The following is a 25,386-nucleotide window of genomic DNA, read 5'->3' as shown; positions in this document are numbered from 1 at the left end:
TACATGGCTTTCCTGTTTTTCTGAAACCCTTTTTGCTAATGACCAAACACAGCGTCTGTGGAGGTCAATTTCATGTCCCCAGGGGTTCAGCTTTTCCCTGCCTTCCTCCTTTGGTCAGGTGTTCCTCTGTGGTACAAGGAGAGGAGTGGGCAGCCAGAGGCTGGGAACTGTCAGATCTAGCACCACAGGCCAGAAAGTACACAGGAAGAGGCCAGTGAGCACACACCGGCAGGCAGAGGCCATGGAGCTCTGAATCGTCCTCAGCGGCTGGCCCAGAGTGTCCCAGCTCCAGCCCAGGGCCCTGGCTCCAGAGCTGAAGTCCTATAAATGATCTGATCCCGGGCACCTCAGGCTGCACCTGCTCTCAGGGAAGTAAGTCACTTATGTGTGGTTGAAACAGCAAGCTAGGAGAGGGGAAGGTTTCAGAGTCAGTGAAACTGGCCCTGTAATGCCTCCACTGGTCTTTGGGGATCACTCTGGGGATTACTCACCCTACTTGGCAGGGTCCCAAATGTGAAGGACCCACCAGGTCTGTGATTGTGATGATTATAACTTACCTACTGGCCACTGGCCTCTGCTCCATCACTGGTCTGAGGTTAGGCCTTTTCTTGTTTTCCTGAATTTAGCATCTATTTCATCAGCACATCTTGTATCCCGCCCCCTACCCCTAGTTCCTGACTCTTGCTGTAGCTTTCATTGTTCACCCCTGTGGATGGTGCTCTGCTTCTTTCTTTCTAGAATTTTACTTGTTTCTATGGTGACTAAATGTTAACCATATTGACCATATTTTCTGAGCGACGGGCCCCTTAAACAAAGTCAGGATGACCATGGGGAGCCAGTGAATAGACTTGGCTTGGCATGTTAAAGAAATCTTTCCCTGGGGCTGGGGAGATAGCTCAGTCGGTAGAATGCTTGCCTTGTAAGCACAAGGCCCTGAGTTCGATCCCCAGCACCACCCAAAAAAAAAAAAAAAAGAAATCTTTCCCTAGCCTTCATGGACTCCAGAGCCATGAGGAACAGGTTAGTGAGGCATGCTCCTGGCCCCTGCTGGGGGCTCCCTGACTGCCCTTTCCCATGCTTTAGGAACAATGAGCTCCTGAAGCGTGGCTCAGTCCAGTCCCCTCCTTTCTCCTTGAAGCAGGACTGTCGGTAGAGCCCACAATCTGCCTCTGCTCCTCGGTGCTGTAGAAATGGTGTGGGAGGCCTGTCCTGAACCAAGTTGCCTGGAACCCAGTGGGGTAAGTCAGTGTGGTATTCTGCAGAAGCCACGGCCTCCAACCTCTTCTCTCTTCCTAAGTAAAGGAGATATTTTGGCCTCAGCTTTACTTATTGTTTTCTTTCTCATCTTCTTTAGAACCCAGAGAAGAAAAAGTAAGATGCTCTTTATGGGTGCACGCCTGGAGACTCCAATAGGACTGGGAAAGAATGGAGCTGGCACAGGTAGGACCAAAAGGAGTGGAGGGGACAGAGGCAAGCTGAAGAGAGCATACTACCCAAAAAGGGGAAGGCTACTCGATTCTAGCTCATTGCTCTCATGTGGGCATGTGGACCTAGACATTTCAATTTCTCAAAGAAATCCAGAAATCTTGATTTTTTAAAATCTGGTATGCCCCTACTTGTAAATGTTGACAACGAGACAAAACAAAAGCAAACAAATAAGACATGATGGAAGCCAAGTCTGTGTGGGACAAACAAAACATACTTCTGGTCCACGACTGTGTGGTGGCTGCCAATCTGGGATGTCACCTACATTCTACCAGGAATCCTCAACACTGCGTCCTCCCAGGTCATATTTACCGTAACTGCACCCTCACTTCCTTAAATCCTATCAGAAAAACTTGAACTCCAGATTCCCTGTGATGCCTGGAAAGGGGCACAGCTGTAAAGTATGAGTTCCTTTGGAAACACAAGCTAGCATTTTCATTTGCTAATTTGCTATTCTCCTTTGGAGGATATCTTTTGATCTGTCCTGCAATGTACCCACTTTTTACACATGACTTAGCACACAGAGGGTGGAAAGACAAATGGCTCTTTCCCTCTTCTTGGCATTATCAAAAGACTGTCCTGGTTTCTTGCCCAAACATGTGGTAATTACTAAACAAATAATGAAAACTACTAATTCTTCAGCATCATTGATTCTAAGGTAGCTAATAAGTGGAATTTGAACTTAAAATCTCTTGTAGTGAGGTAGGCAATAATTTGATGGGATGGTTTTGTATTGTAACATTCATTGAGCCACTTAACAAATATTTATTCAGCATTGTTGTTCAACTGAAAGACACAAATGTGATTGCAAACCCACCAGCACACAAGACTAGAAACTTCTCCCCAAGCTGCTGCTTCCATTGTGTTGCTGAACAAGAGCATCAGGCACCACTGCGGTTGTCAGGCAGCTGTGAACAAATGTGATTGACTAGCAAAATGAAAAGCCCACATGCTGCAGTTTATGTGGCGCATTGCTTCAGTGTAGCAGAGCAGTTGCCTCGGTCTCTTCTCTACGTGGTCAAGTCCTACAGAGGCACGGAAAACGTGATGATGAGGAGCACAGTTATATCAGGACCCCATTACAGTTAGCTTTCCAGGGTACCACCTTGAATTTAGTCCCCTACAGTTTTAAATTTTTAAAAATTTGTTCTAATTTGTTGTACATGACAGTAGGATGCATTTGTACATTTTGATAGATCATACAGAAATGGAGTGTAACCTCTCATTTTTCTGATTATACACATTGCAGGATCACATCGGTCATGCAGTCATACATGTACATGAGGTAATAATGTCTGTTTCCCTCTACTATATCATTCCTAGGACAACTCATTCATTGACTGAAAATTGGTGCCATCAAGGGTAGCCAGCCTGGGGTCACCTGGGGTTCTGTGACTCAAACAGAGGAGTTGGGTAGTGACGATGCAGAAGTGCCTCTCCTAGGGAGTTTTGGCACTTCCGGCACTTGGTTTGGTCGTATGACTTACTCCTTAGGCTCATTTCACGCCAGCTCCTCCTTGCTTGTGGCTGATCAGCTCTCTACCTGTGGGTTTTTGCATGTTCTATTCCCTTGCTTGAAATGCCTTCCTATTGGCACTTCAGCTAGCTGTTTCCTTCTAAAGTTTGAGATTTCTATTGAAGTGTCACCCCCTTGGAGCCCCCTCCTTCCCCCATCAAATGGCCTGTTCTTGTGTATTAGTAAAGATGGGCTAGACTTCACTGCAACAGCGAATCAACCCCAGATCATGAGGGCCTGGCACAACAAAGGTTTATTTCTTGCTCTGGTTTTAATGCAGTGTGAGTTGAGCAGCTCTCCTCCAGGCAGTGACTCAGGGACCCAGCTCTTCCAGTTTGCCCAGTCTGGGGGTGTGCAGATCATGGGGAGAGGGCTTTCATACAGGGGCATTATGGCCTACCTCCTGATGACCAGAATCCAGGTGCAGGAACTTAAGTTATTTGAAAGGAGGAAAAGGGCTGGAAATAATCTATGTAAAATCGTTTATATAGATTATTTTATTTAATCATATAGCAAACCTATGAGGAAAATAGTAGTATCATACTCATTTTACAGATAGGACACAGAGGCTTAGAGAGGGTAAGTGACTTACCCAAGGTCCCACAGCAAGGAGCTGGGATTAGAATGCAGGGCGCAGGCCATACTGAGCACAGCCTCTGTATTGCTTAACGTATTGCTCTCATGTCAAAGATAATAAAATAATAATATGCCAATTATACATTTGTATCCAGTGTTGGAAACTCCATGGTTTCATTTATTATTTATTCCCTGAAGAATAGTAGCTTAGATAGAAAAGACAGCTATGCTAAGAAGGCTAAGGAACACTGTAGACTAATGATTCTCAAATGTAGTCTATAGTTTTGGGGAACACTGATACTTTTTCAGTGCATCCATAAGATTGAAAGTATTTTCATAATAATACTAAGATGCTATTTTCACTTTTCATTCTCATTCTCTCATGAGTACACTTTGGAGTTTTCTAGAGGCTCCCTAACATGGGACAATGTAATTGCTGCGATGTTAGTATGTAATGGAAGTATGGTTGTTACTTTTAAATGGACTACCAGTTTATTATTTTAGGTTGAAATTTTTAAAAAATTAACACTACTAACAATGAATATCAATAGATATAACTCCCATAAAGAAAAGCTCTTCTAAGATCAGTCATGTGGGTGCTCTGTGGTCCAACATCAAATGAAAATCCTGGACACCAGGGTTCACATGGCATTCCTGGTTGGCAATACTTTGGAGGTGTTGTCGTATATTGTTACTGAGAGAATAAAACATGCTGTTTGTATAGCTGTGCTGAGGGAGGACAACTAGAAGCTGGTATCTCATCTGTCCTGTAATCTGCTCTATGCATCTTTTACCTTTGCTAATTTTAGTGTGTATGCTTTTACTGTAATAAATCACAATTGTGTGTAAAAAAAAAAAGAAAGAAAAAATTTTTTTGGGATCTTCAGTAATTTTAAAAAGGGTAATGAATCCCTAGACCAAAAAACTCGAGAAATGCTGAATGTAAATCGTTTAAAGCAACATGTTTTTGACAGTTTAATTTCAAGTATATAATAATTAAGAGCCTCAATTTAAAAATATCTTTAAAAATGCTTATGTTTCAATATCTTTATTTTTAAAATGAAATTGTAGCACACGTATAATACTAATTTCAGAATATCATGGAATACAAGATTAATTTAGAACATCAATCATAGTAAACTGGATTAGAGTTCTAAAACATGAAGATGGATGAATATTAATAAATTCAAAGAAATTTCCTCAATTTTCTTTGTTTTCCCTTTCTTTCTTTCTTTCTTTCTTTCTTTCTTTCTTTCTTTCTTTCTTTCTTTCTTTCTTTCTCCCTTTCTCTTTCTTTTTATTTTTGTGGTATGGGGATTGAACCCAATGCTTTGCGTGTGCTAGGCAAGTGTTCTACTACTGGGCCACATCCCAGTCCATAATCCCTGCAGCCAGAAGGGCCACCTCCAGTCATGCTGTAGAGAAGTCTTGGGGTGAGATGGGGCAAAACCTGGTGTTGGCCCAACAATAGCTCAAACAGAAAATCTCAGTAGGTCACAGAGAACAGAAGACAGACTACCGTTGGGGAACCCAGAGATAGCAATTCTTGCTCATTCTTAAAATCCTGATCCTGTGGGCAGGAGAAAGACAGTACGGTGGCAAGGCCAATTAGAAGTAGTTCAAGAGTCTTTAGGTAACAGAGAACAAGTCAGGGACCTAGCCTCCTCAGGACTGGAAGGAAACAACACCCAGGGCCATTTGTACTGGTGGTTGGCAAGGGGAGGATCAGTTCTTCATCCTAGAATGGATAGAAAGAGGTAGCCAGAGATTACGTTCCATTTCACAAATATTTATGGAATTTTGTGCTAACTCCAGTCATTGGCTGACAGTGAGTGTGATGAGGAGCCAGATGTCTTCCCAACATACACCTGTTAGGATCAATTTTTTGTTGTTTTATTTTTGCAAATATGACACCAGTTAGCTGTGATCAAATCATGTATGAGGAATTTTTAGGATGTTTACATTATTTCTACATTGTTTCCTAAAGACAACAAAAAAACATGGCATTCAATGGGACAGTATGCATGTATTAGGCACTTAAACCAGCTTAAGCAACAAAGGGAAATTTACCGGATTACCCTGCTGTCCCATGGGACCTGAGAGTCCAGGTGCAGCCAGGAAGGACCCAAGCTTCTGCAGAATCTTTTCTGCCCCAAGCTTCTGCAGGCTGGCTTCTCCATTTACACAACACTCTGAGGACAGTCCTGCACAGGCGTGACTTTATATCTTCTTCAGTCAGATTGAATGTATTAAGATTGTTTTTCTTCTAGAGGGGACACAAAAAAAGCAGCTCAAAGGGCTTAAACTAATTAGGGAATTTAACAGCTCACATAACAGAAAATTCTAGGACAGCTGGCCAGGTGGTCATAGGGCACCATCAGAAGCAGCCTTTCCCTTCACTAGGGCCTCACTGTCTACATTCTCTGCTGGTTCTGTCCTCTTGGGAGGAAAGACCAACAGAACCTCCAGGCTTCTTTCCTTTCCCAACGAAGCTGGTTCTCTGAGAGTCCTAGCAAGTCTTAGGATGGGCTCTGGTCAAGCTTAGTCTTGGTCACATGTTTACTTCTAAGCCACTTGACCAGAAGGGAGGAATGTGCTCATTTGGCCAGATCTGTGACATGTGCCTGTTATAGAGCGTGGGTCGAGGTTAGCCCCCCCCAAATAAATAACAGTAACAGCAATTGTTATATAGAGTAGGTGCTTTGGAAACAGTTCTAAGTAGACAACTCATTTTAACCTCAGGTTATTATCTCTTTGTTAACTAATTCAATCATGATGTTATTCTTATGTTAAGGAAACTGACACACAAGTCCCCTCCAGATAACAGGTCTCCAACTTACAATGTGCAAAAACAACATGCCCTCAGAGGAAACTGTACTTTGAAGTTTGAATTTATATCTTTTCCTGTGCTAGTGACGATATGCACAGTATGATCCTCCCTTAGGATGCTGGTCAGGGTGACAAGCTGCAGCTTCCAGTCAGCCACTTGATCATGAAAGGGAACAACTGACTCTGTAGTGTTCTGTGTTGCTAAGCTTACTGCCAGGAAATTGGGAGATAGATGCTGGGCAGGGAATAACAACACAGTGGATTCTAGTTCCACAGAGAATTATTCACCCATCCCAGGGTTGGATAACCACCATGGTGGGGGTTCAGGAGAGGAGGGAGAGATCAAGTTGCACCACGGTGGTTGCCTCTACTGTGACCTCAAACATGGACTAGTTTCAGAACTTAGAAAGGATGAAAGAACAAATGTCCTTCTATCATTATTGCCCAGTGAGGTGTCATCTGATTGGGGAAGGCAATTTTAGTCATACAGATAAAAAAAGGTTGGGGCGGGGAGGGAATTTATAATTGCATCTATGAAACAAACTGAGTAGACAGATCAACAGGAAAGAAGGCATATGAATTTGTTACACACATGGGGGATTCACGTGAAAGAAAAACGAATACCCCACAAGCTGGGTGAGATCTGGAAGCTTATATAGTATCCTAGGCTACAGAAAGCAATAGGGTCATGAGGCTGCTTGGGGAGCTAGTGATGACAAGCTATGGGAGGGAGAGGGGGAGAAATGTACAGGCTATACAAGTTGTCTTTGTGTGCACATATCATCTCTCAGGTAATGAAGCTTGTCTCAAGGAGGCCTGTCAGAAGAATAGGTGCTAGCCTGTGACAGCCCATCTGGGTAAGGTAATGACCTATGGAGTCTCTTTTCCTGTGATGTGATCTTCCCTGGTTGATCACCCTCTCAGGAGAGAGGATCCATGATAACTGGCTTCCTTTCTGGAGGATCTCTCCGTAGAACCAGAGACGAGGGAGCCTCAAAGAAAGCCTGGTCAGCATCTGCTCACCATATTCTCCCCCATCCTCCCAACCCATGCCCTCAGCAGAAGAGTAATCGCCATCCCAAGAAGATTCCCAAACTTCAGGTTGGCACTCCCAAACTCCTTCACTGTCACCAAAGGCCTCTGTGGCTATTTATATTCAAATCCACCCTAAATTCTGCTCCCCACAGGGACGGAGTGAGTATGAGAGTTTAGCCATCTGAAGGTGCACGGGGCGTTCACAGAGCTGGAGGGCATGCCCAAGCCTGGCCCCTTTTTGGTTGTAAAGGTTCAAGAGAGGGCCAGAGAAAAGGAGCCCAGCCCTAATTTTTTTGTAAAGAAAAAGCACAATTTTAACCTGTTATTATGATTAAGCTGTACTTTGGAGTCACTCATAGATAATGTGAAAAGTAAATCTACCTTTCTGCATATCCTCAGCAAGGCTCTTAGCAAATGGACTGTCTTCAGTTCTTAGAATCACCATTTGACTAAGGTGTTGAGTCACTGGGGCTGACTGGGGGCCCAGATGGAGGGCAATGAAGGAAGTCCTTATGAGCAAGGCAGATCTCCAAAAAGAAAAGTACCTACTTTGCTGAACAGCCAAACATCCATACTAAAAATATTCTACCTCATTTTTGAAATCTCATGGCATGTTCATACCTGTGTTCTGACAGCTTCTAAGTAATACTAACATAACAACATCCAAATCTCAGTCATTACAAAAGAGGTTCGTCTCTCATGTTTCTATATATAGTTTTGCTTCAACTGGGGACCCTGGTGCAAAGGGCTTCCTAACCTGAGATCTGTAGTTCTGAAGCAGCAGAAAAAGAGAAGGGGCACAGCCATAAGGGGTACCCACTGCTCCTGCTTAGAGGTGACAAACGCCACTCCCACCTACATTCTGTTGGCCAGAGCAAGTCATAGGACTAGGCTTAACTTCAACAGGGTGAGGAGATGCTACCAGGCTTGACTTCAATAGGTTGGGGAGACATGCTTCCTCCTGGAAGGGACACCAGGGACTGGCCTGTGAAAGACTGAGTATTGTAAGTAATATGTAATCTACCATACACCCATTTTTTTCAAGGACTAAAATGTTATTTTTGAATATTCACAGGGAGCCAATGGTTGTTTTGGTTTATGTGGATAGAAACAGAGCTCTGCTTAATGTCTACACTGCTGTACAAGTTGCATATGTTCTCAATTGTGTGTATGCACACACTTCCTTGAGTCAGTTGGTACCAATTACAGCATTAGAAGGGCTAAATGAACAAGTGAACATCTTTGTAGCAAACTGTAGGTAACTGTAGTGAGTCAAATATCCTATGTTGGCAGAGCACTGAAGAGGCTGGGAAGCTGACTTAAAGTCACATATGACTTCAGCAGAGAAGATGGAGAACAGGGAGAAGGAACGGCAAGGTGGGCAGACTCTGTGCCTGGCTTTAGCTAGGATAAGGACCCTGAGATCTAGCATTTAGTAATTACTCAAAGCCATCCTATTTAAAGTGTCAGAGGTACATGTATGATTACACAAATGGTATTACTCTACTTCACGTACAACCAGAGAAATAAATTTTACCCCGTTTGTTTACAATGAACCAAAATAAATAAATTAAAAAAATAAAAATAAAGTGTCAGAGGCAGAATTTAAATTTTCAAGATTCCTGGCCCCAAAGCCCATACTTTTTCTTGTGCTTAGTGCTTATTCTCTAAAGGAAAGCGATAAGAGGGAAAAAAAAAAAAAGGGGGAAGAAAGGGAGTTTTTCCTTCTTTCATTTTTTGACTAACATGTACTAACTGTACATATTAATGGAGGATAGTGTGATATTTCACCTCATGCACATAGCATGCACTCATCTATCGGGGTAATTAGCATTTCCCTCTCTGTGGAAAGGGAGGTTTTTTAAAAAAGGAAAAAGTCGAGAGGCAGTAGCAGCACAAAGTCATAGAGGACATAAGAGAGGACATACTAAGAGAAAAATGGAAAGTGATAAGTCCGAAAAATAAAAAAAAAAAAAATAAAGTAAATGAAGAGGGGAAAGGCTTTCACTGGTGGTTTTAAAAGTTCACTCAAGTCATTTTGACAGCTCCTGGCCCTAGCCTTCTGCCGGCAGGTGATGGAATCTGGGGAGGCCGGGACGCCCCCTGCCGGCTGGGAGAAGCGAGGACTCCAAGTGGCTCAGGCCACGCCCGAGGCTGTTACCCACGAAACACAGGGTTCCTGCAGGGGTTTTTAGAAGTATCAACTGACTCTCAGGTGGTGGGGTCCGGATTGCAGGAGTTTGCTCCAGTTCACTCTAACGTGCAGCCCGGGGTAAGAACCACCCGGAAGGAGGTGGTAGAGTAGCGTGGGTCCAGGAAAGAAAGAAAATCTTCAAGAGGATGCTGGTCCCCCCGCGGTCACACTCGCACGTGCTCATGTCGACCCCGTGCTCTCCGGAGGCCTTCAGACTGGTGCCCCGCCGCCGGCACCTTGCACATCAGGCGTGGGAGCCCCGGAGGAGGGACACCAAGGATCGGAATTTGCACAATTGCCTGGATCCGGGTCTAAGGCCTCCGCCAACGACAGCGGCCGCGCCCACCAGACCCGTTTTAAAATACAGACACGGGTGTCACGTGCCCACTCCTCGTTAGCGCTTTAGTTAAAAAGTGCTTTGTAAAACCAGCAGAGAAAGGGGATCACGTGGAGGGAGGAGGGGTGGGAAAAGGAAGGACTGGGGATGGAAGTGAAGCAAATTGTATGCAACTGTGAATTTCAAAATGAACCCCACTGTTACGTTTAACTACACTGCGCTAATAAAAACAAAAATATTTAAAAAGTGCTTTGTGACTTTCCACTCCATTGCCACCTAATTGGCGGTTACACCTCTTCGGACCCCACTTAGAAGACGCGGGACGTGCATTCTTCAGAGTCAACTTTCTCTTTCATCCGCTAACTGGTTGCCTTTAAAACTAAAATCCAAAAGAGCAAAAACAACCAGCGAGAATCAGCACAAGAGCATATCCGGTGCAAGGTTTCCCTCTCGCAGTCACCAGAACACTCCATGCTCTCTGAGCACCCTCCAGCGGCTCAGCATCTCGCCTTCTCTCCTCCCGCGCGTCACCCCTTCTTCACCCCGCCCCTCTCCTTACCTCTTTCGCACGCACCCTTTTACCCCCATCTCTCTTCCTCATCCCTCTCCCTCTCTACCCCTACCCCCGATCTCCCAGGCTAACTAAACTATGGAGCCAAATTCTTAAGGGACCTAGCCGAGGAAGCCCGGACCCTGCCCAGCCTCGCAGCGCCTCCTCTACGCCCCGCCCCCAGGCCCCTCCGCACCCAAGCACCTGCCCAGGGAACGGCGCGGGTGAGCAGGGCCGGAAACGCGTGTCTCCGGGCTCGGGACCCGCCTCCGAGCGCCTCCGAGAGCCTCCGAACACCACCCAGCGCCTCCGAACGTCTCCGAACGTTTCCGAGCGTCTCCGAACGCCTCCCGACTGCCTCCCAACTCTCGGGCTGGTTCTTTCCGCAGCCAACCCCCGGGCGGGGGAAGCGTAGCGCGCACGCGGCGCCGGGCACCCTCCCGACTGTAAGTACCCGCGTGGCTGCGTCCCGGGGACGGGTGTCCCGTGAGCCCCGCTGCGGGCGGCCCCAGGCGCCGTGGCCTTCACCCAGAAGCTCGCCGAGCTCCAGGGTGCAGCCGACTCTCCGCGCGGCCCGGGGGTCCCAGAGGGCCCTGTGGAACACCCCCTCGTCTCTCACTCCCACCCCTCACTTACTCCCGGAGCTCTGGCCCATGGGCAGGAAGGGGCACCTGTCAGTCCTTTAGGTGGCGGGCGGGGGCAGGTTTACCGGGATTCGGGGAGGCCTCCGAGTCACCCCAGCCCCACGGCCGCGCTCTGCTCGCGAGAGACTCGGAGCCCACGAGAGCGGTTGACTTCCAGTCTCCAGGAGATGGTACAGTGTCCACCGTATACACCGGCTGGTGTTCAAAGGCAGGACAAACCGTTAACACTCAGTTCCATCGTTGTCACTATTGACTGTAGCGGTTTAGAGGGGAGGATCAAAATAATAACGACCCTGCCCCCTCAAAAAAACCCCAAAAAACCAAAAAAAAAAAAAAAAAAACCAAAAACAAAAATAAAAAACCAACAGTAACAAACCCGAGCCAACCGGCGGCTGGTTGCAGCTGCAGTGGAGTGCTGTGCAGGCATCTTGGGGTCACCGAGCAGTCACCAATGCTTTGCACACTGTTCCGCAACTCCAAGTATGCGCAATGGTGACAGTGAAACTGTAGGACATCCTACAGGAGTCGGGTGCTCAAGGACTTTTTGCTAAAAGATACCATTGGCACGAATTCAGAACCAAATCTCACTTCCCATAAAACTGAGGGGAAGAGTCATGCCAAAGGAATTAGACTGGCTCCATCTCCTTTCTTCTTCTTTTGAACTTATATAAACAATTTAACAATCATTTGGAGTTACTTAAGAGATAATGCAATTTCTGGCCAGAGTGTCACGCAGGATACTTTTGCACGACAGGTCTCAGCAGAAGGCTGGTTAGACAAAATGGCCCTGGTGCCCTATGAGGAGACCATGGGAATGGGGCTCCAGAAATTCCACAAGCCTCTTGCCACGTTCTCCTTTGCAAACCACACGATCCAAATCCGGCAGGACTGGAGGCAACTGGGAGTCGCAGCAGTTGTTTGGGATGCGGTAAGCAACCCCAAAGAGTCTCTGAAAACATCCTCAGTTATTTAAAATGAAAAATACCATTATTGAGATACAATTCATGTACCATGCACTTCACCTATTTAAAGTACACAAATTCATTGTTTTAGTATATTCAGAATAATGTAACCATCACCACTTCAATTTTAAAACATTTTCACCACCCTAAAGCCCCTTCCCCTTACCAGTCATTCCCTTTATCCTCTCCACATACGTTGCATTTTAAAGGCGAGTAACTGAAAACATAAAGGGGAGTGAAATGACTTGCCAATAATTACTCAGTGAGTAACAGAAGACTGAAATGCTGGAGCCCTGGCTGCTTTGGACACTCACTGGGTTCTCTTTCTAAAATACCTCACCTAAGAATACATATAGTGACAAAGCGCAAAATGAACATCACGTTTTTTCTTTAAGTTTTTCATAGTTACAAATCATAACTGCTTTCCTACTTCCTCTTCCAGCACTGTTCTCTTCACTTGAGAATGGTGGCTTGTGACCCTGCACCACAAGGACTCTGAGAGGAGGGGCTCAATTCCTGTTGAGTAACTGAATGGCCTAAATACAGTTTTACAGTCTCAACATTGTATTAGGGTGGTTAGAGAAACATTTAGGGTTCATAATATTAATCTAACCTAGTAATACCATTTCTAGGAATCCATTTCTGAATAACTACATGAAAACTATTCCCATAATTAGTAATAAAGATAAATAATAACAAGAAATAGGATGACTGGTAGGTACTTGCCGAGGAGGAGATTTGCCAATTATACTCCTAGTATGTGGCTATGAAAAATAAAATATAGTAAAAATCATATTCCTTCTATAGGATTATAAGCAAATGCTAACTGACACAAGTTCTAAAACTGGCCAGAACTTCTTCTGATGCCCAAAACATGTGGCAAGGGCCCCTGTGGGCAATAAGAGTCAGTGATGCAACTCAGGCAGCCGTGGGTACTGCGCTGCCTCTTCCTTCTAGGTGACGTTGTGGCCTTGCTGACCTGGCTTGGTTTAGGAACTGGACATGCCTTAAACAAAATCACTGTTCAATGTCAGTTCTTCCAGAATGGTTTTGTGAGTATCAGTGTGAAAGTGCTGTGACAAAAAGTTGAAGCTTCACAGATTTGGTGTGCTCCTAACTATCAGTGCAGCGGCCTGCTGGGATGGTGGGTCTCTGTGTCTGTGCCTCTCTAGGAGGTTATCTCAAAGCAGCAATGCCAAGTTCCTGTGCACATTAGTGGATTGGGTGATGCAGGGCAGGGGGAGAAGGGCACATGGGTGGTCTCCTTCTGCCAGCACATAGACATCCTAACCCCACAGCTCCTGAAGCACTTGCTGACCTTAATCATACTCACACTGTGTTTTGACTCAGGCTGTCGTCCTTTCCACGTATCTGGAGATGGGCGCTGTGGAGCTCAGGGGCTGCTCTGCCGTGGAGCTGGGTGCTGGCACGGGGCTGGTGGGCATAGTGGCTGCCCTGCTGGGTGAGTGTGATGCGCTGGCTCACTCTGTGGTGAGCAGAACTCGCTGAGAGCTGTGTTTGCTATTTTCTTTGCATAAAATCCATGGTTGTTTCTTTCCCACGTGGGTTAATTTCTTTTGCGTGTACATAGATGAGCTGTCAGCCAGCTGCTGATGCTCATGGTAACTCCAGAGGCTAACAGGCTGATCTTCCATGCTGTGTTCATATTTTCCACAGAAGATCACTCTGCCCCCTTTACTTCCATGATGCTGATAGTATGGTCTTCAGGTGATTTGATTTCAAGAATAGTCTCATCCACATGTATAGTTTTTTCAGTTTAAGGTGCTTAAATCCATATGCTGTTGGATTTAGTCCTATGTTTTAATCAGCTTTTTGACTAAAAGACCTGACAAGAACAGTTTTAGAGGAGGAAAAGTTTATTTGGGGGCACACAGTTTCAGAGGTCTCAGTTGACAAATGAGACCCATTACTCTGGGTCCAAAGTGAGGCAGAACATCATAGCGGAAGGGTGTGGTGGAGGGAAGTAACTTAATGCATCACACCAGGAAGCAGAGAGAGAGAGAGAGAGAGAGAGAGTGAGAGAGAGAGAGAGCACACTAGCTTTGTTCATCAGACAGAATATATACTCTTAATATATATCTGACCCACCTCCTCCAGTCACCCCACTGGCCTACAGTTACCACCCAGTAAATCCCTGTCAGGGGATGGATTTACTGATTGGGTTAAGACTTTCATAGCCCAATCATTTCACCTCTAAACCTTCTTGCTTTGTCTCACAAATGAGCTTTTGGGGGATACCTTATATCTAACCCACCTCCTCCCCACCTACCCTACCTGCCTTCAGTTACCACTCAGTCAGTCCCATCGGGATTTCCATCAGTTTGCTGACTGAGGGACTTTTTCTTCTTGGTAGTATCAGCCCTTCCAAAGTTTGTACAGACATCTTATTTTAAGAAATCGAATTACTGATATACAGTTCTGAATTGATAGCAATGTTTTTTGGTTTTGATTTGGTATATAGACATTAGTTTAGGCCTAGAGCATGTGTAAGCTTTATTTAATATTTTTGAATTATTTGCTGTTGACTTCTTTCTACAACTTATATAGTTGAAGTTATGCAATGATGAGGATAGACCAGCTTCTAAGATATCACATATAATATTCACTACCCAGAATTGTCACCTGTGGCACTTGTTACTGACTCACTAAGTCTGGAGTGGGGCCTGATGAAGACCTACTAGATCTCAGACCACACTTGGTGGGAAAGATCCGACTTTCCAGAGCATTTTTAACTCATCACCTGTCTACAGGTATTCCAGGCTCTGCTAAGGCCCCTCTTTTGTTCTGTCCTTTTGCTGGTAACTCATTTCTTTGTCAGTATTGCTTTTGTTGCTTAGGTGTCTCCAAAAGGTGTCTCCAAAGTCTGATGGGGAGCTTGAGCAGGGGTTGTGGTTTCAACGAGATATCAGTTGATTGAGGCCCCTTTCTGTCTAGAACCACAGTCCTTCTGTCCTTGATGAGGCCTTTCTTGGTCCTCTGCTTTTATTCTCCTACCTGGGCCTTATAACATCCCCATGTATGTTGGGTATTATTTTTAATTTTCATTTTTCAAATGAAACTGGTATTCTGAGTATCTGAGGGCACTTTCTGAAGTTCCAACGAGTGGAACTTCAGAAATTTTTGAAGTTCCAAAACCAGACTTATTAGACACAGCAACCCAAGTTGTCTTTCTACGATAGCAACTTTTCTCCCTGCTGATAAGAGTTGAGAATGGACCCACCATTTGACCCAGCTATCCCACTCCTTGGCCTATACCCAAAGGACTTAAAATCAGCATACTACAGAGATACAGTCACATCAATGTTCATAGCTGCTCAATTCACAATAGCCAGACTGAAACCAACCTAGATGTCCTTCAATTGATGAATGGATAAAGAAACTGTGGTATTATATATACAATGGAATATTACTCAGCTATAAAGAATAATAAAATTATGGCATTTGCAGGCAAATGGATGAAATTGGAGAATATCATGCTAAGTGAGATAAGCCAATCTCAAAAATCCAAAAGACCAATGATCTCACTGATAAGCAGATGATGACACATAATGGGGGGTTGAGGGGGGCAAGAATGGAGGAAGGAGGGACTGTATAGAGGGAAAAGAGAGGTGGGAGGGGTGGGGGGAAGGAAAAAATAACGGAATGAATCAAACATCATTACCCTATGTAAATGTATGATTACGCAAATGGTATGCTGTTACTCCATGTACAAACAGAAACAACATGTATCCCATTTGTTTACAATAAAATAAATAAGTAAATAAAAAAGAGTTAACTTGAAGGCAAAATAGCTTTCTTCTGTTTTCTCCTGAGAACCAGGGCGTTGTGCAACACTTTATTGGCTGGTAGAGAAACATGTTAGTGTGGTAAACTGCGTAGGTTTAGTTGTACTTGGTTTTGACCATCTCTTTTTAACTCTTAGCTTTGTGACTCTAGGCAAGTTGCTTAATCTCTTAATGTTAATTTCCCCATCTGTAAAATGGGGGTAATAAGAGTATTTCCTTCACCACAAGGATCCAAGGAGATTGTGCATGGAATTCGTTAGCTCACTGACAAGTGAAATACTGTGTGTCGATTGTTCTTCTGAGTATTTCTTTTTCTAATCTAGAACTCTTGATCTGTGGGGTTGGGAAAGATAGCCTGAGGTATTTCAGTCCTGTCACAGAGCAAAAGATTAGTTAGTTGTTGCCACAAAAGACTTGGTTGGTTCTGGGAGTGGGCTGGAAGGACAGAACAGCGCACATATTCTGTTGATTGGAAAATGTGCTTCTTGGCGCAGCTTCATTCTCTCCTCTGGAAGTTCTTTCCTGCTCTATCCCAAAGAATTCATTGCTGCCTTATTTCTTTCCCCTGTACATAGGTTTCCCTGTACGTAGGCAGTTGTTTCATGTATCTGTCTCTCCCAGTAGGCTGAGGCTCTTGAGGAATGGGACCACATCTCAGTCTGTGTGTCTTTGGCCCCTAATATAGCACTTGTCATTTAGTAGATGCTCAAATAGTTCTGGAATAAGACATGGAAAAACTAGATTGAAGGCTTTTCAAAAATCAGGAAAGTTATTGTTTTTATTATAGAACTAGTTGTAATTCTATTACAAAAATAATTATTCATCACTCTACAACATAATTACCTTTAGGATTTTGAGGTATTCCCTTCCATTCTTTTCCTCCATTTGTATTTTTAATGTGGTTGTAGTTATGGTTATGTATATGTATACCGTCTGCATGTGTGTATACACACACATACATATACAAATGATAGTTTATTTACCATGACATCATAAGCTTTTCCCTTTGCTGCTATGTGATTTTCATATTGACTGTTTGTAATCACTGCACCGTGTTAGGCTGGAGAAGTTTTGATGTTCAAACCTGAGGGTAAGAAAAAAAAATCTTTTTAAAATAGAGTGAGTGGTTGTTTTAGTCAGCTTTTTCATGGCCATGACCAAGAACAGTTAGAGGAAAGGTTTATGTGGGGGCTCCCAGTATCAAAGGCCTCCGTCCACAGACAGTCTCTCCATTCCTCAGGGCCTGAGGTGATGAAGACATTATGGTGGAAGAGTGTTGTGGAGGGAAGTAGCTCACCTGAAGATCAGGAAGCTGGAAGAGACTTTGCTAGCCAGATACAAAATATATACCCCAAAGGCATGCCTCCAGCAACCCACCTCCTCCCGACATACCCTACTGATTGGTTAAAGCTCTCATAACCCAATGATTTCACCACTGAATCTTCTTGCATTGTCTCACACATGAGATTTTGGGGGGCACCTTATGTCCAAACCATAACAATGGATTTTTTTTTTTAAATGGTGATTTTGAAACATCTGAAAGGAATTAATTGTTACCTTTTGAAAAGTATTTTCACATTAGCTGATCCAGAGTCTGCACAGTGGGAAAAAAAAAAAAAGGTATTTTCATTTTTTAGGATCTTTGCCATTTATTTCTGAATTCAGAGAGCACCTACCAGGTGCCTGGTGGAATCTATGTGGATAGAGCAGGGGGCAGGCAGGCAGAAATGATGTCTCAGAAAGTTTACATTCTGAGTCCAAGGTGGGTGGGTGGGGGAGACAAAGGCTAATTAACATTAAAAAGCCCAAAAAGCAGTAAGGGCTCTGCAGAAGTTAATACAGGGCTGCTGATCACTGAGCTCTTCCTGTGTTCTGAGAGGGGGCGGTGTGTCTGCAGTCTCTCATTCTCAGTCAGCCTGCATGGTAAGTAGGACTGACCCACTTACAGTAATGTTCAAGAGTGAAACGAAGGGTTAACAGGGAGTAAGTAACTTGCCCAAGGTCACAAAGTTAATGGGTTATGGTTAGAATAGGAATCTGGTTCTGACTTTCAAACCCTGGTTTAGTTTGAAAGTCTTCCCAACCTTTATTCTACTTGGGAACTACTTACAGAAGAGTATCTTGCCCCATTTAAAAAGTTCTAGGCAATTTGATGCCTGACAAGGCTTGGGAGCCACTGTCCTAAGATACACCACTTAGGAAGAAGTTGCTTTTACTTTTCTATGATTCTAGTGCCCTCTCTGCTCTTTGACTTATGTATGTAACTTAAAGCTGGATCTCTCTACCTGGCTAATTCCCAGCACCTTGAGGAATACAGGATAACTCCCCATGCCGCTCACCTTTCCAAACTCTTCCTCCTCTGTTGTGAGTTGGCATGACTGTCCTTCATGACTGCCCCTCCCCCAGTTCCCTTGCTTGCTTATTCTGTCTTTTAACTCTCTCTCCACTCTGCCCCCAACTCCACTCTCCCTGCCTGGCTTGAGCTCTCATTATCTGTCTCCCACATGATCATAGAGCCCTCGCACCTGGCCCTTCGGCCTCTGTGGGGGGTCTCCTCAGACCCTCTCTCACAACAGCTGTCAGAGAGTTCCATCCGAAAGGTGAAGTTGATGGGGTGCCTTCCCATGGCCTGTCTGTAGGCCAGACCCCAGACCTCCCAGCAAGGCTTTGCGATCAGCCTCTCTCGGGCTTTGAGATGTTCCTGGGACACACACACTGCTCTGGCCTTTGCCTTTTGCCCTAGATATGTTTCCTTCACTCTTTTCCCTGGTTCATGACACTGTTCTGTGTTTCAAGTGTAAGCAGGTTTCCCTTCCTTCAGGAATATTCCTTTGCCTCTGCTCCTTTCGAAGAGTTTCTCCTTTGTGACACGTGATTTCCTGTGTGCACCCATGTTCCTTTATTTTATGCTCTCTCTCCCTTATGAGGCTCTCAGCTGTAGTGAGTTCTTTCTTGCTCATCTTTGTAGCTCATAATATGTGCTTGAATGTATGCATAAAGTGTGGCTTACAAAACCAAAAGTAATGATGCCTGTTTTTCTATTTCTAAATGAACGATGGCCTCTGTATTGTCTTATTGAGTCCATTTCCCTTCCTGACCCCGTGGAAATCTCTCCGACAGTCGTGTTGCCCCATCTTCACTTAGCACAGTACCAGTTTCTTGCCTCATCTTACTCTCTAGGCTGAAGAAATGCAAGCCAGATGCTTCCTCTGTTCCAGGCGTGGTACGTGCATGTGCATGTGACAGCAGGAGCATGGCTGCTAGGTTTCACTTTGAATTCAGGTTGGAAACCTCGGCGGGTTCTGTTTTTCCAGACTTTTTTATTGGTGCATTATGATCACACATTAATAGTGGCATTGTTGTTGCATCAGGGCCCTTGACTCCTGGACAGTCACACTCTATTTCCTGTCTTTCTCTGCTAAGTGACTGTTCCATGTTTTCGCTCTCATGCCTCCAGTCTTCTTTCTGCATTCTCACCCTCAGCCAATGACCCTTCTGCTTTCACAGGGGAGACTGAAGCACTCGGAGGAGGATTTTCCACCACCCTGCCCCCACCCTGCTGCCTCTACCCCCACCTGTGCCTGGACCATCATCTCTACCTTTCTTCCTGAGGCTGTAATTGAATGTCTGTCCCATTTAGGGCTAGTGACCTCACTGTGTCTCAGATCCTGCCCACTCTCACCCAGTCAGTGATGTTGTCCCTACATTGCTGCATTTTTGCCTTTCTACCTGATCATTTCCATCAGCATAGAAACTTGCTGTTACTTCTCCCATCTTTACAAAATAAGAATCATAAACCTATGTGCCTGGTTCTAGGTCTGTGCAAGGAACGCATAAGATGACCCTGGAATGTCTTGCCATAGTAGATTGCAAGGAAGCGTTCAAAGATGACCAGGGTTGTATCAGAGGCCACTAGCAAAAAATGGGGCAATTTGAACATCAATAATAATAACTTCAATAGATTAGAGTACATCAAATATGTTTAAGTCATGAGTTTACAACAACAAAATGAACCTACATATCTTTGGAGAATCCTGAGAAACCAGCTCTTTATTTCAAAATCGGGTTTATTAAAGGGAATGGAGAAGCAAAATTTATCCTGCCTGTCCTGTTGATACACAAAATGAGTAGCCACTTCTCTTTATAGAATGTTCTTAACAAATGCAAAAAGAATAATGTTGAACTAAGGATTTGGGCACTAAGCACAATATACCTCTAGATAAAGAATACACTGCTATCTCTGAAATGGTCTCATTCAAAAAAGAAAAACAAACAAATAATAGGAGATGCAGAGGACAAAGTCTAACTAAACAAATGATGCCATCTGCAAAATCCAGACCATGGAAACTAGAGGACAAATGATCGGTTCCTTTCTTAAACTGCAAAGGAAAAAAGGCTGTAAAGGAAACTGATAGATCAGAAGTAGACTTAAGACGTCCTCCATACCTCCCTCCCCAACCAGGCAGAAAAAGAAGAAACATGGACAAAGTTGTAACATACGGGGAAAGACATTTGGGTGATAAAACCTAAGTCAACAGTAAGAGAGGGATTCCCAGGAAACTGGAGTAGATACTGAAGGGTGAGCTGCATTTGGGAGCTGGCTGTGGCGGGTGTCTGGGGGTGGTTTCAGCAAGGTGCAAGCTCCTGGCATCCTTCACTCAGACCACGGTAGGGGTCTTCACTGGTTTTCTTACTTCTGGCCTTGCCCCACTACTAGGGATTCTTTTAAGCCCAAGACACACCACTGGTACCTCTGCTGAGCACTTTCCAGTGGCTTTCCATCTCAGTGAGAGCCAAAGTCTTTTTTGAAGCATGGCTAATGAGACCATACATGATTGTCCTCCCTGCCTCTCCCCCCTCCCCCCGACTTCTCTGGCCTCATCCCCCCTGACTTTATCCCTTGTTCACTCTGTTCCAGCCACACTGGACTCCTTGCCTGCCTGTACCCTCTGAGCCTTTGCACTCACTCTTCCGCTGTTATGGGGCACAACTTAAGAACAGACCGATCACCACTGAGAAGTCCAAATTTGAGAGTCTTTATTAAGCCAGGCAGCTGACTCTCTCACACAATGCCCCCAAAAATGGCTATTGGTAGAACAGCCCCGACCATAGGGTTGTAGGGGTTCTTACACCAAAAATCACATCAATCATAAGTGTCTGTTGCTATGATTCAAAATTACAAACTAACATCATGAGATGATCAACAGAGGGGGAAGTGGGTCAAAATGACCCTTACCTAGGTACAAACTAAAGAATGGTTACTAACATCCCACAATCACTGTTCACATGGTATATTGTTTAGGAGCAATAGGAATCAAAAGAGAGCAATTCTTTACTACATAGGAATTGTTATTCTGTGTTGTTAAACATGTCACACTAAGTAACTGATGATGGGTACAGAGGCGGTGTGTTCCCATGGGAGAAAGTTATTTCCTACATAACATGGAATCTCAGAGCAAAATGGAGTCTGTTTAGTCATTTCCCTTAGAGTCTGGCCTGTAACATTCTCATGGAGCCAGATCTGTTGGCCCATCACACCACCTGCCAGGAATGTTCTCCACCCACCCCCACCCATGTGCACTTGATGATCCCCACACGCCCTTCAGGCCTTCCCAGGTCACCTCAGCAGGCATTCTCTGTCTACCCAATCTTGAATTCCGCGCCTGCCTACCTTACCTCCTGACATTTCATGTTTCTCTGACTTTGTTTTTTCCTTATCTTATATCAACAACTAACATATTAGATATTATACTACAAAAATCATATTGCTTATCTTTTCATTTGAATGTAAGCTCTGTGAGGGTAGGATTGTTGTTATCTACCTGATGGTAGCCACTTAGATGTTTGTTGAACTGATGAATGTTATAGGAAATGGTCAACTGACATTAAGATCCTATTCAAACTTCTGGAATACTTAGTTGGGCAGAAGTAGCCTCCAAAACCCTCAAGACAGGCATTAGAGAAGCTATTAACGTGGATACAGAGGGGTTGTTGAGAAGACTAGATCATTCCAGTATTGCCAAGAAAGTTGGGCATCGTGGCACATGCCTGCAGTCCTAGCTCCTTGGAGGCTGAGACAGGAGGATGGCTTGAGGCCAGCTTGGAGGCTTGAGACAGGAGGATGGCTTGAGGCCAGCTTGGGCAACGTAGTGAGAACTTGTCTCAAGAAAGAAAGAAAGAAATCCAGAGAGAAAAGTTCTAAGTCCAACCAGAAGTCTGTCTACAGTTTGCATTATTCGAAGAGACGAAAACTACCATTGAATCCTGCTCCTCAGGTAGCCTACTGTCTAGCCAAGAGTAGTCAAAGTAGTAGTTCTAGGCTGGTCAGATCTAACAGTGTGAACATTTTCATTGTATCCCACTCTAGAACTACAAATGTCAAATGTTATGTGCCAAGATACAAACCTGGGTGAAAGCTGCCACTGGCGTGGTGCTGACCATTGCTGGTCTGGAGTCCTAAACTGAAATCTTACACTGAAAAAAGGTGCAAATGAGAAATACTTTCACGAAAGAATGAAACATTTTTAAATTAAGAATTTCAGGGACCAAAACTAAGCAGGATTTTAATTTCTGTAGATGAGATATATTAGGGCTATTGTTGCTTCACTTTAAGAGTAACTACAATTCAGGTTTTCTCTTTCCTTGGTTAAAAAAATTAGATCTTATAGTTCATTGTCAATAAACCACAAAAAACCATTAATAAAATACTGCCTCTTAATTTCCTACACCACACCTAGTAACTTAGCAGTTAATAAAGCTGAAATTTTAACTTATATTATTTTACTACTGTACAGTAATTCTTAAGTTTAAAAACTCTCCATAATTGTAGATGATTACATAAACACAGGTTGGCTGCTTCAAACAGCACTAAGAAAGATGGACTGGGGCTTCTCAGTATCACGTCTGTGATTCTTTTAAAAACTTTAACCTCACAAAATAGTCTTTCCCCATTTTTGATATCTTGTCATCTTTGTAATAATATTCTGCTCCCAGACTTTTCGTTTTTGGATTGCACTTTATAATGAGGTCTGTTGACATGAAGATCATGAAGTGGAAGAAACATATGAAGGTTGGCTAGCTCTGTTTGCAGCATTCAAAAGCATCAGCTTGTGTCCCTTGGTGACTCTGATTTATAGGCATAACTTCAGCAACAGCAGGTGTGTCATTGGGGCAAATCAAAGGATTACTTTTACCAGTAGGCAACGCAAAAGGAGCAACCAGTCATTGTTCTGATCCATTGTAACTCCCCATGAATGGTGTGGTATTCTGCACATCAGGTGGAATGTTTGTATGTATTCTTTCTATGTTTAACTTGACCCCTTCTCTCCCTCCTACAGTTGTACTGATATGCACCTTGCTTTCTCTTTGTTCCATGTTGTAGGTGCTCATGTGACTATCACGGATCGAAAAGTAGCATTAGAATTTCTTAAATCAAATGTTCAAGCCAACTTACCTCCCCATATTCAACCCAAAGCTGTTGTTAAGGAGCTGACTTGGGGACAGAATTTGGGGGATTTTTCACCTGGAGAATTTGACCTGATACTTGGAGCTGACATCATATATTTAGAAGAGACATTCACAGATCTTCTTCAAACACTGGACCATCTCTCTAGCAACCACTCACTGATTCTTTTAGCTTGCCGAATTCGATATGAACGGGATAACAGCTTCTTAGCAATGCTGGAGGAGCAATTTACTGTGAGTAAGGTTCACTACGATCCTGAAAAAGATGTACGTATTTACAAAGCACAGAAAAGAAACCTGAGGGAGGACTTATAATTAGCTTATAAGAATATTGTCATTGAGTGTGTTAGTTAAGGTCTTGGACTGTGAATCTCACCAGACTTAAATGAAATGGCTTGTTATACTATAACATCTATCTAACCAAAGCTTGTCAAGGGACAAAGCACATGAGCGGTTTTAAAACAAACGTAGTGCTTTGTTCCATTGCTGTGATTTTAGTCCTATCTTACTCACTCTGAAATTCCATCAACATTAAAGGGAAGTGTGAGATTGTCTAAATGCTGTTTCTGTCTCCCGTGTTGTTCCCTCTTGGTGAGCAGTGATCTCTGACATGAGGGCTGGTATAAAGGTGACTTTAAACCAGCTAAATTGTTTTTGGTGAGGGTAAATCATGCAATTTATTTTAAACACGTTTGGAGATACATAATGTTTATCCCAGTTTCCAAATTTTTTGAGGTTTAACATACATTCCCTGAGTTACTGTGGCTGTTGAAAACTTTTGTCCATTTAGGTTCTAAGCACTTTTGGTTGTTTGAAATTAGGTTGTGAATTTTCTGTGGCGTCTCATATTCTTTGAGTTTCAATTTCAGGCTTAGGTGTATAAACAAAGGAATAAGTAAAAATAAAATCTTACTTTTTGGAAGCACCTGAAGTCTTGAAAGATTTGTAGATTTGGAGAAGTTGTCTTCTTTAAATCAAAAACTGTGGCTCCCCTTCAGCTTTGCCATTCCTCATGCTTTTGTTTATTTGTTTCCTAGGCTTTCCCTGTGCCCTTATAATGCATAGGATGAGAGTTAAAAAAAAAAAAACAGTTTAAAATCTCATCCCTCCACAAGAGGGTAGCTTCTGTCATGTACCTGCAGTTGCTCATCCAAAGGCAGCATCGCCCTGAAGATCACAGCTTCTGGAGGGCCAGAGATGTTTCTGCTTCTTTCATTGTCGCTTCCCTATTATCTAGTATATCACAACCAAATAATGAAAAAGGCACGTTCCACTTAGAGGGTATTGATTTTTGGATTATATGGTTGCTACATTGTTTTATGATTATCTTTGATAGACTTTATAGATGAAGTCACCGTACATGAACTTTCCTTTTTGCAATGTAAAAACTTACACTACAGCTTAAATAAATTTAGACCATAAGACTATTGTAATCTCAATATGCTATTTGGCACTAGAGATAAATGCATTTTACAAAATATTATAAATAAGACCTTCTCCTTTTTTAACCTTTTAATAAATATTTTGGATATGAAAAATATCCAAGAATACATTAGTTTCTACATATATTTAAAGATTTTACTTTAATAAAGGTGAACTAAAAGTTGTGGACATTCTGTGATGTGCCAGTTTTGCACAATTCTGACAAATACACATGAAATGAAAGTAGCCCTAGCTTACTGAGTCTATAAGATACTAATATTATACCATGAACATGGAAGATCTCGTTAAATAAGTTTAAAGCTTGGCAGTATCACCAGCACTATAATGAAAACCCAATCTCATTTAGGTTTGTTATTAGAAATGAACATACTAATTGAAGTTCAGCTCTCTAGCATTGGCAGTAGGTATGTAAGTGGGTAGAGGTGGGGAGCTTCAGGAAAGTACCTGGACGCTGTACCAAGTGAGAAAGTAAGGTAAGATGTTACTGAGCTATAGAGTACATTTTCATAAAATATTAACATAAAAATCAGAAAAGCTTGAAAGAA

General features: G+C 43.5%; 1 protein-coding gene and 1 long non-coding RNA gene across 2 annotated transcripts; one reads left to right on the top strand and one right to left on the bottom strand.

The window, feature by feature from the left end:
- Window positions 1-1,379: 1,379 nt before the first annotated feature.
- LOC306655928 lies at window positions 1,380-11,408 on the bottom strand. The gene is made up of 3 exons (XR_013762355.1): window positions 11,155-11,408; window positions 5,656-5,840; window positions 1,380-2,510 (listed from the first exon to the last, which is right to left on the bottom strand). It is a non-coding gene; the product is annotated as an uncharacterized lncRNA (long non-coding RNA).
- Window positions 10,825-23,956, top strand: METTL21A (methyltransferase 21A, HSPA lysine). Its single transcript, XM_079130705.1, has 4 exons — window positions 10,825-10,968; window positions 11,921-12,094; window positions 13,479-13,590; window positions 23,316-23,956. The coding sequence occupies exons 2-4, from the start codon at window positions 11,948-11,950 to the stop codon at window positions 23,711-23,713; spliced, it is 657 nt and encodes a 218-aa protein (XP_078986831.1). The 5' UTR covers window positions 10,825-10,968; window positions 11,921-11,947; the 3' UTR covers window positions 23,714-23,956.
- The last annotated feature ends 1,430 nt before the right edge of the window (window positions 23,957-25,386 follow it).

The sequence above is a fragment of the Sciurus vulgaris genome (assembly GCF_902686455.1).
Source record: "Sciurus vulgaris genome assembly, chromosome: 3".
NCBI classification, from domain to species: Eukaryota; Metazoa; Chordata; class Mammalia; order Rodentia; family Sciuridae; genus Sciurus; species Sciurus vulgaris.
Note: the sequence above shows the minus strand (reverse complement) of the source record. Positions and strands in the feature narration are given on the sequence as shown.

Coding starts and splice junctions, on each gene's coding strand:
- METTL21A (XM_079130705.1), top strand. CDS start 11,948: ATGGCCCTGGTGCCCTATGAGGAGACCATGGGAATGGGGCTCCAGAAA. Junction 12,095..13,478: donor CAGCAGTTGTTTGGGATGCG/GTAAGCAACCCC, acceptor GTTTTGACTCAG/GCTGTCGTCCTTTCCACGTA. Junction 13,591..23,315: donor CATAGTGGCTGCCCTGCTGG/GTGAGTGTGATG, acceptor TCCATGTTGTAG/GTGCTCATGTGACTATCACG.